A 19,429-nucleotide genomic window follows, 5' to 3' on the forward strand; every position below is an offset into this window, starting at 1 on the left:
CTCTCTTTTTTTTTTTTTTTTATCACTATTAGAAAATGTCTGAGCCTGCAAAATACATTTGACATGTTACAGCCTTGTGTTGAGTTGAAATTGAGAAGATGTTTTTGCAATGCATCAAATTGACCAAAAGCTAAAACCGGAAGTTTTTACATGGATGTTAGAAACAGCGGGCTAAATACTTTTAGTTGGAGATCTGTGGCGAATTTGTCGTTTTTTGTCGTCGAGGTTAATGCAATTTAACATTTTGGCGCCAGAGTTGTCCAGCAGATGGTGCTGTTGATGGATATTTTACTGTTGGGTGTCAAGAGCACGCGTCGCGTTCTCTTTCTTCCTCATCGCGTCAAAACGTATCCCCTGATTGGAACGATCCCTTTATTCAATCGCAACAGAATCACTACAGGATGTTTTCATGAAATAATGAAACGGTTAAGGGGAGCGTTTTGCATAATAGAAACATTACAGAGATGATTTCTTGGCCTTGCTATTCTTTCAGAAGATAGGCCATTGATGAAGTGTCTCCACCATCAGCCAGATACATTTGGAGGGGGAATAAGCGAAGAGATCACGAGAAGCTCGCTTGAGATCCCGATGATGTCTGTTTTTTTTTTTTCAGGATTTTGAAAGCATCTTTCAAAGGCAGAGGATCTCGACAGTGTCACTTTGAATGCTGACTGCAGGCTGCTCAGCTCCCCTCCGACCACGACTGCCTCTGCCTAACAGGTTGGGGGACGGACCCGTCTCACAGCCGCTCTGCTCTGCGGGCTGGAGAGTTCAACTGGCGTTCACAGGACGCCTGCTCCGCACTACTTCCTGTTGAATAATCTCAAACAAACAATGGACAGCATTTAGCGTAAATCTGACATCCGACTCCATGCGGCATCTTGGACTCGCCGTGTTTGTGTTTGATTGACGAGGTGACCTTAGAGGCAGCGCGGTGTGTGGTAACAAGCAAAACAGATATTCTGTGGCACCAATAATGCTGTGACACAGGTGTGATTGTTCTTTGGCCAACACATGACAAGAGCCACTTGAACGGCTCCTTGGCGCAGCACTCGAAGGGGAATTCTGGTGTCTTCCTGTGTCACATGTTTATCTAGTAGGGTGTGTCATTATTTATACACCATGAGACTTTAGAAAGAAACCAGTGTGTCGTCACACGCGCTCGCCAAGCTTTTATGAAAACACATTATGAGACTCTAAAAGAAACACCGCTAGTTCTTAGAAGAAGGTCAGTAGTTGTTCTGGAGAGCTCTTGTGTTCGGGGCTCATTTCGCCGCTTGGAATCAGCTACATCTTCAGCCATGCCTTCGGAAACAAAATAGGCTGCAAAGTGCTTCCTCCACCCCTCGATCTTTCTCTCACATCTCTACAATCATCTTCCAACAGCAACAAGTCACACCCCCAACAGATGTCAGAGCGAGATTTCTGCTCGGATGAAAGCTGTGCTTCCGGTCGAGCCAAAGTAACTAACATTGAGCGCAACTGCAGTTCGATCCTTAAAAAAAAACAATAAAAAAAAAAATACATAAAAATGTTTTATTGTCCTTTCTTGAAAATGACAGGAACAGACTCTGGAGAAAACTTCACACGAGTCGCCGCTCAGGGCGAAGCAGCACGGTTATCAGCGATTTACTGGAGCAGGTCCCACAATCCTGCAGTGTCTGAGTCACTTACAACTCGCTATGTTTCCACGTGGAGCTTAGGTTTAAAAGACGCCATCGTTCCCGTTTTAGTCCTCTAATCCAGACCGAGGCGGCCAGTGAGTTTACCCTGCGCAGGAAAACACTGGCAGCATCCTTTAATTCACTGCAGAGCGGGGGGGCGGTGTCCTCCCAAACACTGAAACACTGCTGTCTGTCCCTGCATGGCCTTCAGTGTCACATATGTTTCCCTCTTGCCACGTTTTTCACAGAAGAATCAGAAGTTAAACGGATCAAATCTGAAAGACGACAGGCGTTTCACGTGACGTGACATCCAGTCACCTGCACCGCGGTGCAAAGGTTAGATCATCCTGTCCCGGGCTTAACCACTGCAGACTTTAAGAGGTTTGCTCCTGAAAATCCCGTCCAGCAAAGACGGTGGAATCAGACCGTCCACAATCTGATTTAATCTGAAGCCAATGTACGTGTGCGCACGCTGCAGCGCCTCTGCCATCCAATAGTGCGAAAGTTTTAAAGGGCTTAGAGGGAGCGCCGGACCGGTGAAAGGGATGCTGTCACCCTCAGCCGAGCGGTCGGTGTCAAAACAGTTGTCAAGTGCCTGTGCAATTTTTGTTTGCTTGTTTGTTTATTTATTTTTCAAAAATCATTACCAGAGCCAGTTTGGAAGAGGGCAATTTTTTGAACATCTTTGAAGAGGAAATTTAACTCTAAGGAAGAGGAAAAGGAAACAGAGGTGAGAGACTTTCAAGGAAAAACAGACATACCTCCCGCTGAATGTCATATAGAAGTATGTACATACTGTATAACATATATTAACATATATGTAAGTGTATATATGTACATATATATCCAAATATGCATATATACACACACATATATATACACATATATGTATATAATGCATGTGCATGGATTATGCTGTGATGTGCTGTTTGAAAGGAGAGCCCCTGCCACTAGAGTACATGGCGGTTTTAATCTAACACCACACTGTTGCAACTTGATTCTGAGAGCTACTTTCATAGCGCCAGTGCCGTCCTGCTGGCTCGCCAACGTCAAATCTGTGCTGCTAATGCATCCGAACAGAAGTACTCCACCAGTGCGATAAATGGATTGTAATTCAAAGTCGCCCTCACGTCTGTTTGGTTTCTCTGCTGATCTGTTACTTCAGGTCACAGTTCCACGTTAAATCACTGCTAAAACTGCATCGCAAAGGATTTCATATTCAAGGTCACGTCACCGTTTCAAGCGTGGTTTTAGTTGTGTTTGTTTACTCTGATGCCCGGTGCTGCCGTTTGACCCAGAGCTCGTCCATCCGCTGTAGGATACAGCACGAGTCCTCCAGAAATTCAAATATGAGAAGAGACAGATGGGCAGATGGAGAGCAGGGACGCAAGGTTCCATGAGACGTGAGTCACGTTTTATTGTATAATCAGGGTATATTAAAGGAAGGAACATCACACCCTCGTTGCAGCAATGAGCCATGTGGACTGTTGCCTCGTGGTGATGGAAACCTGCAATCTCTTCGCACCACCGTCCATAAGGAATGTACTAAACTAATGTGAGATGTAGGGTGTGCCACTGCTGTCAAAGATTAAGAGAAAGATCTTAGTTCTTCACGCTTTTTCTTTTGATACTGAATGTGGACTCAGGAAGGTTATTGGTTTGGTCTTAGTCTTCTCGAACAGAACTTTTCAAGACCATGGTTAGTAAATAACCAGCCTCGGCCTAAACTGTTTAAGGCGTGGCACTGTGGTCACACAGCACCCTTTTTCACAGCAAACATCCCATTATTGTGGAAAGTGCACGGTCTGCTTTTGAATGGAAGAAGAACGTTGGCTGTGAGGACCGGTGGCATGAGTGGATGAACCGATTCAGGAGCCGGGACTTTATAATCTCGTCCCTAAAACGACTTCATGATAGGCCACACGGTGCATTTGTTTTGCCCCCGCCCCCCTAAAACAGTGTGCACAGACACGGCGCATGATGCCGAGTCGGGGTGAAAGGTGGTGATTATACTTGAGGCTCATCATTCCTTGTTACCGGATCAGCCTCCCCTTGCTTCTGTGCAGCGGTGCCGTATACTGTTGCTGAGTCGCTTAAATAGCGCATGTAATGCAAGCATAAATGGTATTGACTGTGTGGTCTTTATGTTGTGTGTACTTCACAGTAAATGGATTGTATATTGGCCCTGTACAAAGCGAGACGTTGGGCAAGCTGCAACAGGAAGACAAGAGAAAATGTTGAAACATTTTGGTAGCACCACATTGGGCTGTTCAGTGTTGACGGGCCCTGATTTGACATCCACTGACATATTGAAGATTTACACCTTTCCTGCTGTGAGGTGGAAGTGTCCCTCTCAGACTCTGCATTCAGCACTGACAAACTCCTTACACACTTTCTACATTATTTCAGTGTTTATTTGTGAATTTTCATCTCAAAATTTGATCAAACGTGAACATTACGTCCAACCATTTTTTTTTGTATTGGCTGCGACTGACTCCAGACAATTGAAAAAATAGCCAGCTTGCCTTTTAACCTGATTCCTTTCCATGTGATAGAATACTATACAAACAAATAAAAAAAAGAGATAATTTACCAAATAAGATTCACAATTATAGTCATTCCTGCTTTAATCTAAATTCAATTATACTCTGCCCCATAAATGTATTTCGTGTATGATTTATTTTCGTGTATGATTTTGTGTACTACTACCGACATGTGTCTCTGCACCTGTCACCGATACGTGTGTATACCGACACTGTATAACACACTCTTTCTTTTCTTTACGGCGATTATTCCAACCCCCCACCACCCACCTTTACAGTAACAAAGTCATTCCAAGCGCTCTGCTGTCACTGCTTCGTGTCGCTGCGTTTGCTCGTAATGCGTGTGTGCATGCGGAAAACAGGGTGGGGATGAGATGAGGGGAGGGATGTGTAGCGTGGAGAAGCGGAGCCGTAAACCGCGTGACTTCATTTCCCACATTGCACCGCGCCCCGTGATATTCCCAACAGCTGACAGACGGCGAAAGCTTTCGCTCTGCCGGGGTAAAGAGAGTATAGCCTCTCGTCTGGAGGCTACGCCGTCTAAACCAAGCCGCTCACCGGACGCGCAGCCGCTTCCCCTCCTGCGTTGTCGTCGAGCATCTTTGTTTTGATCGAAAAATTGCTTTGCACCTCGACTTTTTTTTTTCTTTTCTTTCCTTTTCTTTCTTTCTTTAAAAAAAAAAAGAAGGAAAAAAAAATCTACATACGAACTAGAGCGGGACCTGGTGACATTTCCAGTTAGCCAACTTCCACATCAGGTCGCTGCGTCGCGGTGGACCGCTGCATATGTTCTATTCGAGCTCAGGCGTTTGACTCCAGCCCTTTCCAGCCGTGCCCGATGCTGAGGAATGGATAGTGTGTCTGCTAACGGTGGGAAGATGGTCGAGAGCGATGAGCAGCCGAAGAGGGACAGTAGTAGTAGTGGCGGCGGCGGTGGCGGTGGCGCAGCGATGGCCGCACTACATCAGTGCGAACTCATCCAGAACATGATTGAAATCTCCATCTCGAGTTTACAGGGACTACGGACCAAATGCGCCGCGTCGAACGACCTCACGCAGCAGGAGATACGCACTTTGGAGGTAAGAAGAGACCCCCCCCCCCCATACACACACATACACATACACACAAGCACACCACTTTGTTGTCCGTCGCTTCGTCAAACGTGCCCCCAGCCTCGTCCCGCTGGCCGAAAGCAGACGAGTCAAAATGCGGAGTCATGAAGCCCCCCCATGTCAGCCTCGAACGTCGCCCTGTTCGCGGATATCAAGCGACGCGTTTTGTCGCCCGTGAGCTTCACTTCTGGGTGGATGGATCGAGATGGAGGTGGCTTTTATTTTATATATATATATATATATATATATATATATATATATATATATATATATATATATATATATATATATATATATATATGTGTGTAATTTTCGCGGGGACCTGAGTTATTCTTCCACGATGATGGTGGAAAGACGAGCGCTCCCCCATCCCACTGTGTGCATGACCTCCTTCTCGAGGTGGATGTTTATCACAAGCACCGTGCAGCGCTGCTGAATGCAGCCTGGCCTAATGGCACACATTCTATCATCTACATGCTGCTCCTTATTTGCCTTCGCTCGGTGCGCGCACGACCCTGTCTATGTCGGTGCAGCGAATGCACTATGCCTTGTGTGCCCGCATACACAAGCATATTGTTTTTGCTAAATTCACTCGTCGGCCCGTTGATTATTTTATTCTCGTTGATGCGCTTCTTTTCTCCCCAAATCTGCATCTGGATTGAGATTCAGCTCGGCTGTGCTGGCAATCACTTGACATTGCTTTGCGCAATGAAAAGAAAGGAGGGGGAAAAAGCAGCAGCAGCAGCAGCAGCAGCAGCCGCAGCCGCGGCTTGTCGGGCCTCGGCGTGTCCTGGCTGTGTAGTAGGCATGGCTGGTAGCATGCAGCGGAGGATGCACCCAGTGTTGATCGCCTTGCATTCTTTCAATTAATCGATGCTGTGGAAGAATGCGGGGCCTCGAATGCCCCTTTTTTTTTTTTATTTTATTTTTTTTACGGAACTACATAAAGCATAATCAGCAGAAGACCCCCCCCCCTCTCCCACCCCTGATTTTTTTTCATTTTCAAAATGTACTTCTCATTTTTATATTAACCCCTTTCTCAACCGTCCCCAACCAAGGCACATTTTGTTCTTGTAATGTATTTAGATGGGATTCCTATGTGTTCAGATCTAGATGAGGAAATCTGACAGGAAAATTCACCTAGGAAAGACCATCTTGTTTCTTGTGTTAAATGCCATAAAGGGACAGCAGGACCTGCAACTCATTGGAGGCTTTGTGTTTGTTTTGTTTGTTTTTTTCAGTATTTTTGCAAAATCCACTGACCGGTCATTAGAATTCCAGGGAAGTTCCCCAGTCAAGATATAAGCTGTTCTTTATGATGTCACAGAGGGCCCACAACATTGTGTCTTTCGGTTAACTGGCCACCCCCCCCAGCCTGGTCATGGGCCCATCCTCTCAGTCCTTCTCACTGCTGCCCTGTTTATGCCTCTTTCCAGACACGTGCAAAGTCCGACAACAGTATTAAACCGCAACAAACAACGCCACATAGTGGCAGATTGTGTATCGTTGCAAAAGGACAGACGCACAACACTGAGGATATGATAGATGATAAATGTTGTGTTTTTTTTGCCTCCTGGCTCATTGTTTATTTAGGCGGTGTACCTTGGATAAAAGGAATACTCAGTCCTAATTGGTTTGAGCCTATCAATTATCCATGTCTGTTTTATTTCCGTACAACAATTGCGCTGTCGCTCTGATAAAGCGGCGTTCCAGAAAGCTCCAGGCATTCAGTTTCAGCCAGGCGGAGGGAGACGCCGTAGCCCCGACGAACTGGTTCGCAAGTGACCTTCAGAGTGGTCAAGAGTTGTGGCCGATGAAAAAAGAAAGGAAGAAGTAGCTCCTTAAGGCAGTCTTGTTACCGTCAGACTGTTTGTCTCGGTGAAGCCATATCCTCTGCTCAACTATGCTGTTTTTGGAATGAAGGTGCACCTTAGAGTACAAACTAGACAGCAGGGCAGTGTTATGAACTTGCTCCTTATCCCATTTCAATTTCACTGCACAATCCAGTATGTGTATATGTGTATATGTATGTATATATATATATATATATATATATATATGTATATATATATATATGTGACTTGGGTGAGGCGGCTTTCAGACACTCTTGTCCAAATGCAGCGAGAAGGCGTCTTCATCCGCTGTCATGCTAACCCTGGCGCTTTGCGGAACAGGATGCGATCTGGCAGAGTACTTCCTGAGGTACGTCGTCTCTGGCATTGTTCTTCACGACAATGTGAAGGCCGGGCTGGCCTCACGTGTTTCTTAAAGGCTATTGCAAACCTCCCTGAGTTTAGAGGCCATTGTAAAGGTCAAGAAATGCAAACAAAAAGTTTGTTTGATTTTTTTGTTTTGTTTGATTTTTATCTAAGTTTCAGTATTTACCGTTTGTACATAAAATGCAATACGATAATACCGATGATTGTAAAGTACCTTTAAACTGGTGAGTTGCCAGTAGTTCCTCCAGCGGGACTCTGAACTGCTCTTTTCCGTTGTAGCTGCGTCTCCTTATTTTTTTGAATGAGTTCTGGTGCCTCCAGCACCGTTGTGCAGCTTCAGTCGTACTTATCTTTCTTTACTTTTCCTGTGCGGCATTCATACAGTGGAGATGGTTCCCCTCGCTATTTCCTTCATGCAGTCATCAAGCAAACTCGCGGAAGAAACAATTTCCCTCCTCGAAGCAAAAGTTTCAGCTACCTCCTACAGATAAGAGAGACGGCAGCTGAAATGCAACCCTTATCCACGATGAACTGGCAACAATGGGACTGCAGTGGGTTGGGGCCGTTTATAACCCAAACAATGTGACAGACTTCAAGTACAAACGTCGTCCTTCAGATTTTACTCGGCTAGCTTAATAAAACGGGACGTCCGCCGATGGTTTCAGATCAATTCAGAATGTCACTGCCAAAAATGACACATTTTCAGACAGAAAAATATAAAAGCGCAGCTGAATTTGCCACGATGTTTACTGCCATTTATCTGAATAGATAGAATCTCTGGTCTGAAAGTTGCTTGGGCAGAAGAATTCTTGTAAATATTTCACTTTTAAATTGTGGATATTGTGTCGATTTTTTATTTCTGTGTATTTTTAGTGACAGCACGTGTAGATGTTGGGTCATGAAATTGATCAGTAGTTGCCAGACTACCAGTGTCTCGGGCCTCGATCTTCGGAGGACCAAACAAATAGCAGCCGCCACAGGGCTGAGGCCTGCTGTTAGAGTTCCTCCACTCTTCAAAATAAAGCTGGCATGCACCGAGGGATAGTGTCTCCATCAGCAGTCTGACTTCCTTTGTTTTTACTGGCACGCTGTTTTGAAACAACACCTTGCCGCAAGCGCGCACTTTCACTTCTCGCTTTTGGCCTCGTGTTGAGGTTTCACCCGCTCGCAGGCCTCCGAACGAATCCCCGCTGTCTGCGAACATCGGTTGTTGCGGTGTTTTGCTAAGCGATCGGAGCGGATTTCAGCCGGCCGTGTCAGACACTGCAGACCTGGCGTGTCCCTGAACGCCGCCTCCGAACGCCTCTGTGTTGTCTGATACTTGACCCCTGACTCCATGCGAGGGCGTTAGACAGTCTCGCAGTTCTGGCGTGCACATTGGCAAGCTTCCTGGGTTGGTGTGTCCGGGCTACCGGAGCTCCAGGTTTGAGAACAACTGAAGCCATCTGGGGTCAAATTAACTCCTGATCAAGACTCATGAAGGCTCCAGGTGAAGCTCCATGCAAGTCGCAGTAACACCTGTAAATTTCGTGTACACTACTCGTTGACGAGGGCAGTTGTTTTACCCAATTCAAATCAATCAATCAATCAATGAACTTTTATTTGTACAGCGCTAAATAACATCCAAAGGCGTCTCAAAGCACTTTGTACAATCAGAAGAAAACCAAATGAACGCACCCAGATCAAGCAAGGTGCAGCAATGGCCAGGAAAAGCTCCCCTAAGAGCAGATCTGGAGTCCAGAGGGTAGATATCTGCTTCCGGTGTGGGCGAAAAGGAAATACAGAAAATGCAGAGAGAGAGACCGAGACAGAAAAAGTCAGAGTGGCAGACAGGCCAGAGTGCGTTGCAGGGTGAACAACCAATTACATAGAGAGCTCTAATAATATAGATATAGATAGATGTAAATATAGAATTCAAATCTTGAAAAATATAGTATATAAATATTAACATGTACATGTACAAAAATAAATGGTGTATCGCTACAACTCAGACCAACGGAAGCAGAGCTTCTTCTTCGGCCCTCAGGCTCCTGCTAGCTAGCTAACTAGCCAGCTAGCTACAAGTCAGAGCTGCGTTTCCAGCTGCGGCGCCTCCAAGGCCCCGCCGCGCTTCGCAGCATCCGCTCCATCGACTCGCAGGTTCAGACGCGGAGCCATAAATCAGGTTCAACTCGTGGCCTAAACGGCTGCGGCCTCCGCATGTGTCACGCTGAAGTGCCATCCAGAGAGGCTTGAGCCGGCGTTGCGTGCTCGTCGAGAGAGCTTTATTATTCCACTTGAACCGTGCACTTCCTCCCGCCTTGCTAGTGATAGGATAATGATACTCGCCTCTCAGACGCAGCGCTAACTGCCACTTCACTTTTGGTTGTGTTAATCCCTCTCAACTCGGCCTCCGCGCCGCTCTCCATGAATTGTTAGCTTTTGTCGTCCACTTTTCCACTTTCCTTTCTTTCTTTTTCATTTGATCGTGAATAAAACCGCAAAGGTTCAGAAATCAACCCTGCGAGCGTTTAAAAAAAAACAGAGTGTGTTTGCTTGCGGCCACGCACCTTCCTTTACGTAACACCCGAAGAAGTGCCAAGTGTTGCGAGATATCATTTGAGTCTTTTTTTTTTTTACACCCAACGAGCCGTCCGCTGCCTCTATCTATCTTTCCTAATCGCTGCTCCCAGTAACGATCAGCAAACAAGGCCGAGCGTCGCTCTGTTTTGTCTCCTCATTGTGTCGCGGGCGGCGGCGGTGGCGGTGGGGGTGGAGGGCAGAGTTTGCCGTGCACTCGTGGTTGCGAGCTGTTGTGACTGCGTCTATATTTAGCCGCCTTTCTTCCTACGCATTTTCAGGGTTGGTTGTTAAATAAGAAAATCAAATGACGCGCAGAGAGACTGCGTGAGGCGGGGGAGGGCGGGGGGAGCCAATCAGCGGCGCTGCTCCTGGTGACACCACAACGACTGTGTGTGTGTGTGTGTGTGTGTGTGTGTGTGTGTGTGTGTGTGTGTGTGTGTGTGTGTGTGTGTGTGTGTGTGTGTGTGAGGCCCAAGGAGAAGACAATAGAAAACGTTGCTCGCCAGTGTGTGGAGAGGAAACACAAGTTTAGCGACTGAAGCAATGCTGACCCTGTATCTGTTTCCTCCCCCCCCCACCCCTTCACCCCACCACCCCCCACCCCCTCTCGCTGCAGTCAGTCACAGCGGCCTGTGGAAACAGGCGTAGGCAGCCTGGAGCTCTTCTTGAGCTGATTCGGGATGAGTTGCGATACCTTCTGTCATTTCTTGGTCTGTTTTAGCTTCTTATTTTAGAAAGAAAGGCTGGGCTTGGGGGGGTGGGTGGGCGGGGGGGGGGTGATTGCAAATGGCTAACTGGTTCAGTGAAAGGGCAGGCAGCTAAGCCTTGACTAGGCCAAGGTTCTTGGCCCAGGTTAACCCTGCCTGGCTGCCCTGATAGCTGATGAAGGAGGAGCCTCCTCCGCTGGCCACTGGGCCTTTGCTCTGGTTCTTCTTGTTATTGTTGTTGTTGTTGTGGGACACTTCTTTTCATTGTGTCCTTGCTGTGGTGCTGTGCACCAAACAGCACATTCTGTTTGCACCTGCATCATTAAAATGGGATTCAGAGTTTGCATTGGCCCCGGGGGGGGGGGGGACAACATTTCAATCTCCGCTCGCTTTGACACAGTGGACACCGCGGCCGGCGTTTCACCGTCTCCGGGACTTGAGGACGCAAACTGGGCCGCCTGTGAGAACGATGGGGGGGGGGTGTTGGAAGGATGGAGCCACCCGGGCTGCAGGGCTGCAGGGCTGCAGGGCTGCAGCGCTCCCTCGCAGGTGCAGCGGAGCTCCTGTGTCAGCGAGACGCTGCAGGAAAGGAGCGGAGCCTGCGTCTGCTGTGTCAGGCAGGCGCACGCTGCTGAGACTCCCCCCCCCCCCCCCCCTCCCTCCTCACCTTCCTCACCCTCCCCCACCTCCTCCCCTCACTGCACCGCGCCTCCTGTCACTCACGGCATTAGGCCGTTGCCATGGCGTCGTTTAGCCCTGCTGACAGGTGGGCTCTGACGCCACGCCCCCCCTCCCCCCTCCCCCCTCCCACCGCACATCAAACACTGCTCTCCCTCTCCCCTCTCTCTCTCTGTCTCTCCCCCTCTCTCTCTCTCCCTCTCCCCCCTCTCTCTCTCTCTATCTCTCTCTCACCCCCCCTCTCTCTCTCTCTCTCTTTGTCTCTCCCCTCTCTCTCTCTCTCTCTCCTCTCCCCCCCCCTCTCTCTATGTCTCTCCCCTCTCTCTCCCTCTCCGCTCTCTCCCCTCTCTCTCTCACTCTCTCTCTCCCCTCTCTCTCTCCCTCTCCCCCCCTCTCTCTCTCCCCCCTCTCTCTCTCACTCTCTCTCTCTCTCCCCCCCCCCCTCTGTCTCCCCCCTCCCCTCTCCCTCGCTCTGCGTCGTGCCCAAAATAACGCGTGCGTGCGTCTCCCTGTCATTATCTGCCGCTTTGTTGACGTGAGCCTGCTTGCACCCCGGCAGACGAGCGCACACATAACACACGGATATCAGTGGAGGGATTTGGGGACTCTGGCACACTTGCTCGCTCGTGTGATTTCTCACCTGCCTTGTTTGCCCAGAAGGGTGACGGCGATCACGGCAAGAGCCAACGTTGTCACGTTGCTGAAATAGACTGGAAAAATATAAATATATCAAAAAAGTTGGCTTTTCCAAAGGACACCGAGTGTGGCCTTTGGAGGTCATGGTGACATTTGGGATGTTTTTTTTTCTGCTTTCTTTTTGCATGCGTGGCCCCGTGTTTCACATGTATGGGAAAATCCCACTGAAATGTTGCCGACGACTCACAAGCGGCGTTGCCGGGCAACCTGACGTCACGGCACTGCGCCGCTCTGCTGTCTGTGCAGGGAGCTGAAGCAGCTAGCTCATTAGCCACACTGAGCGAAAGGCCATGCTAGCGCTCGGGCTCCCGAGCAACACAAGTCGCGCGCGCGTGCACACACACACACACTCACACACACACACACACACACACACACACACACACACACACACACACACACTCTGTGAAGAACAGCGAACGTTCTGTGAAGCTCGGCTGCTCTCAGCTACGGCTCGTCATCGATTAGCCGCAGCCACGCATTGCTCAGTTTGTTCTAGTTAATATACATGCTCATCTGCTGCCATGTTGTTTTTTTGTGTGCGGCATCTCTGTATGCTGAAGTAAACAAGGTCGATTGCATCAACCACGATGAGCTGGATGCAATCAACTACGGAGTGGGAGGAGGTTCTTCTAAAAGTGGACCTGAAGGGGTCCTTGAGGTTTTGAGTGTCAAAGCTCAAGTGGGTGTTGATGAGTTTTACCTGAACCAAATTTAGACTCTGAGTTTTATACCTGTGTCAGATCGACCCACTTTAAGAACAATTTAAGTCTTGATGTATTTGTTGTCATCAGTTTGTTATTAGTGTTCTAAAATGCATCATTTCATGATTTCATTTTGGTATCTTGCAGTAGTAACATCATGCATTGTTACTGGATGTCCTGTTCTTCTTATTTTCTCGATGATCTCATCAAGCACTTTTGAAATTGAATGTCACCCTATTAGGATAATAAAACACGTTTGTTGACTCGGTGGGCCAGCAGCCTTCAGGCCCTCATCCAAGTCAAACACCTGGGACTCCCCAACCAGTTTTCGTTTTTTTTGTACTCGAACTGAAGAAAACTTTCGAATGAGAGGCAAAACATCTCCAAGATAGCAAAAGCAGTCTAGTTGCCTCAAATGAATCTTCAAGCGTTACAATTACTTTTGTCATTGACTGAGAAGCTTCCCAGACATTGTTGTTACCTACATAACTAACCGTTAACTGACGGGGATCCCTCACACTTCCTGGACTCGTACGGCGGCTCACTCAGACACCAGGCTCGTGTCGTGGTAGCTGGAAGTTTTGAAATGCGGCACCTGACAAAAGTCCACAATGCTCCTTGTGCCGCGGATAACTGACAAGTAAAGAGCAGCAGCTGGAGTCGACACGGAGAGCATTTAATTCCACGGCAGCCTCTCCACTCGCTCCTCTTTCATCTCGGCGGCCCACAGCGACGAGGCTTTTGTTCAGCTGCCTTTTTACCGTCCCAAGGCCACACTTTTCTGAGAGCAGCGCGCTCTCTCTCTTCACTGTCTGCGTAGCGCCAGTGCATGTGTTAGGGAGGAAGGCTGAATGAGCGGAGAAAGACGCCGGCTCCTTTTGTGGCTCAGGCACTTGAGAGGTTGCGGGGCAGGTCGAGTGCTCGCTGGTGTCGCGCGACTCATCTGAAGGCGCCGCCTCGCTGTAATGGACTCTCGCAGATCGACGGCGAGATAAGGAGACACACTAGACGGGCCCTGATGAGCTGCAAACTAACACCAAAGTATTCACTTGTGTACTGCCAGTACTTCCAGTTGGACTTCACCCCAACCATCACAGACCCCAACCAACTTCATGTATCTTGGACGGTTTTCATGTCGGATTTGTGAAATGAAGGTCTAAATTTTCTTGTAACGCCAGCTCATTAGTCTAACTCACAAGTAAGTCACTTTTGAAACTGATATGGTTGGAATGATTACAAAAAGATTGAGAAGGTTTTGTTAGAGCTGAAACGATTCATTGACTCAAATCGATTAAAACTTTTATTTGATTAAAATTTTCCTGGATCAAGGCTTCCTTTCGCCAAGTTCACTGCCTCTCAACATGTGTTCCACGGACGCTTATTGTGACATGACACTAGTATAGAGATTTTTTACACATCCTTTCACTATTTGCAGTTGCTGTTCAAGCTGGTTCTGGAAAGACGGACAAGGCGTTTTATTTTTGCCTTTTTAGAGTGCATATTCCCTGCATATGTCAAATCAAAGAAATTGATCGATAGATTAATCCATTATGAAAAGAATCGATAGCTGCAACTCTAATTTATATTTTGCCGCCAGACAGAGCAAGAAACAAATTCTGCATTTGGATTTACTTCCCTGCGCCAGTGTGGAAATGTTCTTTGCAGTCCACTGGTCCACACATGACGTACATGAGCATTGCAGCTACAGAGACAGAATTAAATTCTCGTGCTTTGTCATCTCAAGAATTTCACAGTTGGAAACCAGTTTGATGAGATTTGGATCAGTTGGCTGTTGCTGACCTGGGAAACGGTACATTGCCATCATCTCTGAGTGACGGCGAGGAGCAGAGAGCGGCGCCTCTGAACTCTCTGCTCATATGGCACTGTTCTGTGTCACCAGGCTGCCCACTCGCTCCAAACACACTTGTTTGCCGCGGTGACACCACAGATGCTCTCAGCAGATGACCAGCTCGTTGTCCCTCACTATGATAACAGCCCTTCCTACTTAATTAACCGTCTTGTGCACTGCGGATACCGAGAAAATCGGGTCAAACAAACAAGGCAAGAGCGGTTACTTCAGGTACACAGAACGGAGGGTGGGAAAAAAAACACCTCGTGCCACATTAAAGGATGTGGGTCTTTTTCTGTTGACTGCGTCATTTTGTTGTGTAAATGGAAATGCGGCGACATGCACGTTCACAACAGCTGGTTAGTCATTGCACGCAGGGCCTTGATCTCGACGTAGATGCGTTTTTGTTAATGTTATGTTGCTGTCTATCTGTCTCTTTTCTATATCTATTGGCTATCTCTGTTGTACTTATCGTTCTATTGTATATACATAGCTGTCTGTCTATCCTATATCTATCTAGTTCTTTTCAGTATCTATCTATCTATCTATCTATCTATCTATCTATCTATCTAGGACCTTTTGAGTTCACTTGTGTAGAAGCAGCTGTTTTCCACTGCTCAGGATGAACTGAGCGTGTGTATTTGTCGATGTGGTAACAAGCTGCAGTCGTGTTGTGTCGTTTGTTGTGTCGTGTCGTGTCGTGTCGTGTTGCGGGTCTCCTCTCCTGCCTCTCAGCTTTGCCTCTTTGCCTCTGTTGCTCCCTGCAGGTAAAGCTGATGAAATACATCTGTAAGCAGCTGCAGTGCAAGCAGAAAGTGCCCGAGACGGAGCGGCCCGAGGCCCTGGACAGCTACCCACACCTCCGGGACTGGCTTCGCACCATCAACCTGCGGCCGGAGCTCATCCAGGTAGGCCTCCGTGCTCGCCGCCACGTCACCCGCAGACCTCTGTCTCGTCTGCACGACAAATCCTCGACCGACCCCCGCCCCTCCGTTTGGGTGGCTCCGTCTGGTGATGGCGAGCTTTAAGCTGAGAAAATGTTTTGAACAGGAGCCGCTGGTTTCGAAGCAAACGGTGGCAAAGAGTTTTTTTTCACCGTCGTAATGTCAAGGACCTCGGACCAGTGGAGCTTCAGCAGACTCATTTAGTGAGGAAAGTCACTCTGCTCCATTACTCTGGCAAAAATAAAGTGCTCTTCAGTAGACAAATTCCTCCTGGTGGTCTAAAAATGTGGTTCCCAGCCTACTTCTGTTTGCTCCCTGGGCCAAGTTTGTCAAAGTGGAGAGAGCCTTTTTATATAACACTGTGAGAACTCCGAGTTATTTTTGCTCCCATTTTTGTGTGCATTCTCGTTTTTCATTTACAGTCTTCCTACATTACCATTTGCAGGCAGCTCTCTCTCTTTCTCTCGCCCTTTCTCTCTCTCTCTTTCTCTCTCTCTCTCTCCTTCTTTCTCTCTCTCTCTCACACACACACAGAAATTTAACTGCATGTTTTTCTGTAACGTTCATTTCTGTCATGGAGATTAAGGCCAAATATCTTCTGATCCAACAGATAAAAAAACTATTGAATTATGCAAAAAATAAAAAATTAGACATAAAATAAGAGGTAAGATTGTACAAAAATTGTGTTTAGCATTTTTTGTGGTTCTTGAGCCAGGCCCTCTCTAGTGCAAATAAAAGTGAAAACAATAGTTTTACATTGTATGCAAACAAATCAAACAAAACAAATAGAATAAAATTGATGGCAACCTTTATTTGTTCTCGAAAAAGAAATTCAAGCGTTCTGGTCAAGAACACCATCATGTTGTTGTCTGCTGTCGAAACAAGACAACATGAGGGCTTATTGCAAAAAAAAATCTTAAAAGTACTAAAAGTAATAAGTAAGGTTTATTTATCTTGCTGTCATGCAGTCCTTGTACAAGTACAAAGAACTCATTACAAGATTTCACTCAGGCACTGGTATTAACAATTTCATTATATTTAATATTCAATCTTCCCCCATGGAGGAAAGCTTTGCCGATGTGTTTCGGCTCACTCATCATCCCATGTCACACAATTTTTGTTTCAATGACATCGGAATGTGTGTTACAGTGTGACAGAGACAGATGCTGAACACAGCCATGCAGAATTTCACGACAATTACCCAACCCCGAGTACGAGCTTTGGTAGACCTTGTGTTTTTAAAATAGAATAAATAGGGCAACTTAAAAGAGCGATAAAGGTTCTACAGATTCTTTTTCTTGCATTTTGAGTCGGACATTGTTTAGATTACAACTGGACTCCTGCAGCCTTTTTCTTCATTTCTGGTACGAGCACGCAGCAGCAGGTGATGACTGCCGTGCACGAGGGACCTCAAGACTTTGACTTGTTGCAACCTGCAGAAACCCTGCCGGACACAACACAAATGATCCGGCCGTTCCTCATAAAGACAGGGAGCTGAGATAATACTTGCAGTAAACTAACTTTTCTAGTGGCTTAAATAATGTTTCAAAAAGAAAGTTTTCTTGCTCGCCAAAAGCAACGGCAAAGTCAAGTTAATGCACCAAACCAGAAGCCAACATCCGACTGCTTGTCCACACCTGACACAGTTGAATCAGACGCGTTCGTTTCCTTGATTCCCATGATTTCTTTCTTCCTCTACACAGTTGTGTAATTTCCTCTCCGTCAGCCAGCTTCCTTCCCCGTGCTGCTGGAAACTCTTCCTACCCCTCTTGGCTGCTGTGTGTTTGTCTCATTGTGGTGGGATTTGCTCATTTCGCCCCCTTCGCCACTTGTTATTCTTAAAGGTCCCATATTATGGATGCTTTAATATGTGCTTTCCGTGCGATCACATCAGATTATTTGTCTTGCGTTAACATTTTCAGTCGTCTGCTTCCCCTCTGATAGAGAGGGGCCTCGATGACGTCCAACAAAGCAACAAACAAAGGAACATTTTTCCTCCCCCAAAACAACACGACGTGGAACCATGTGACGTCGGACCTACAGCGCAGCTCCTCAGCGAGGCCTGCGAGGCCTCTGGTTATGTAACGGGCCGTCCCTTAAAACATCACAGCCACGTTGAGCAGCAGCGCTCTGCTGTCCGAACTGCCTGTGCGCCCTGCTCTGTCTCCTCACCCCAGACGTCCCGTAGCAGACTACGTAACTGCGTATTAGCACGTCGCCAACCACGCTGCCCGCCCTGTAAACCAATTAATCTTGTCCGCTGCTCCTTCGAGTGGCTTTGTCTCAATTAAGCCGCAGCGCACCTTGCCAGAGGCTGCCAGGGCGGCTCGTGCTGCCGCAACGTGAGCGCGGCGGCAGGTTCAGCAGGCACACGCTGGATCTTTGCACACTTATTCACCTCCAAGTTTGTCCCTGTGTGTTTGGTAACACTTAGTGAGGCATTCGCTCCCGTCCAGCCACGGGATGTGTACACAATATTATATTATTACTTCACACCCAGTAGTTGTTGTGTGTGTGGCACAGGCAAACTAAAAGCGTACGGACATAATGAGTTGATCGAGTTTAATGCTAACTGGGTACTGCACGGCACAAGTGGAAGAAGCATTTCCATCAAATGGAATTTTAATTCTTAAACTCGGCAACTGTGAAAACGTTTGAAAGAATTCAAAGGTTGTTGTTGCCCAATATTACACAATTCTAACTGAAATATCTCTAAATAATAATAATACTTGCAACATATTGTTATCATGATCATTATTATTATCATGATCATAATAATAATAATAATAATAATGATAATAATAATAATAATAATAAAGAAGGACAAGGCATTGTATGTATGCATTTTTACAGTACATATTTGCATGTTCAAATAGTTGTTTAATCAAATAAAGAAATGAATCGATAGATTAATCCATTAGAAAAGTAATCTATAGCTGCAACTCATTTATATTTATCACAGGGCCACATAAAAAAAAGACAAACAACCATTGGCTCTCACACAGGCCTACGGTTCCTAATTGACCTCACATGCATGGTTTTGGAGTGTGGGAGGAGGCCTGTGACCCCGGAGAGAACCCACACACACACACAGAGAGAACATGCAAACTCCACACCGAAAGGTCCCAGGCCCGGAATCAAACCTGCAGCCTTCTTGCTGTGAGGCGACAGTGCTAACCACTGCATCACCGTGTCCCCCATGAATGATGATAATATTTTTTTTATCATTTGAAAATAAAATGCTATCAACCGGCAGCCGACCCGCAGCTCTGAGTGCAGCTACACAGTCGTGTGTGCGAGCTCTGCAGAAATTCTGGCGTCGTCATGGCGGAGGCGCGGCAGCGTGGATGTCACGTCGCTCGACCCTGTGCCCGAGTCAGCGCACTTGTCTGTTTGCTTACGCAGTGCACATCAATGCCGGACGCTGCCCCAGTTTCTCTGATCAGTGTTTGCTTTCTCGGAGCAAGGTTTTTAACCTGACTGATAAGCCACCGCGTACTTCCCCTGCCAAAAAAAAAACATCCTGAGGGTGGAAAAGAAGAGAGAAAAAAAAACTGCTGGACTTTCTCCAGTTTCCTTTCTGTGATCCATGTATTTGTGCTGGATGTAAATGAAAACAATAAATATATTGCAGCTGTGCGAGCACACAGAGCTTTGGTTAATATTTAGCTCTCTGTTTCCCGTCATTCTGTGAAAGAATTCCCAGAGGGGGTCGTTCTATATGTTGTACGTACGTGTTGCGCAATTGTTA

The 19,429-nt window shown here is 47.0% G+C and overlaps 1 protein-coding gene across 4 annotated transcripts in view; it reads left to right on the forward strand.

Annotated features, from left to right (window-relative positions):
- The first annotated feature begins 4,685 nt into the window (after nucleotides 1-4,685).
- The window catches only part of LOC142884578 (kinase suppressor of Ras 1-like), a 34,425-nt gene continuing 19,681 nt past the window's right edge, over nucleotides 4,686-19,429 (forward strand). For 3 of the 4 annotated variants that reach the window (XM_076020317.1, XM_076020318.1, XM_076020320.1), the window contains exons 1-2: nucleotides 4,686-5,286; nucleotides 15,502-15,642. In XM_076020317.1, coding sequence (XP_075876432.1) covers nucleotides 5,056-5,286; nucleotides 15,502-15,642 — 372 coding nt within the window. In that variant the 5' untranslated portion in view covers nucleotides 4,686-5,055. The remainder of the gene's footprint in view (nucleotides 5,287-15,501; nucleotides 15,643-19,429) is intronic. The other variant, XM_076020319.1, reaches the window with a different exon arrangement.

Source organism: Nelusetta ayraudi, unplaced genomic scaffold, assembly GCF_046127955.1.
Source record: "Nelusetta ayraudi isolate G7.1 ecotype Tasmania unplaced genomic scaffold, CSIRO-AGI_Nayr_v1 ptg000011l, whole genome shotgun sequence".
NCBI lineage: Eukaryota > Metazoa > Chordata > Actinopteri > Tetraodontiformes > Monacanthidae > Nelusetta > Nelusetta ayraudi.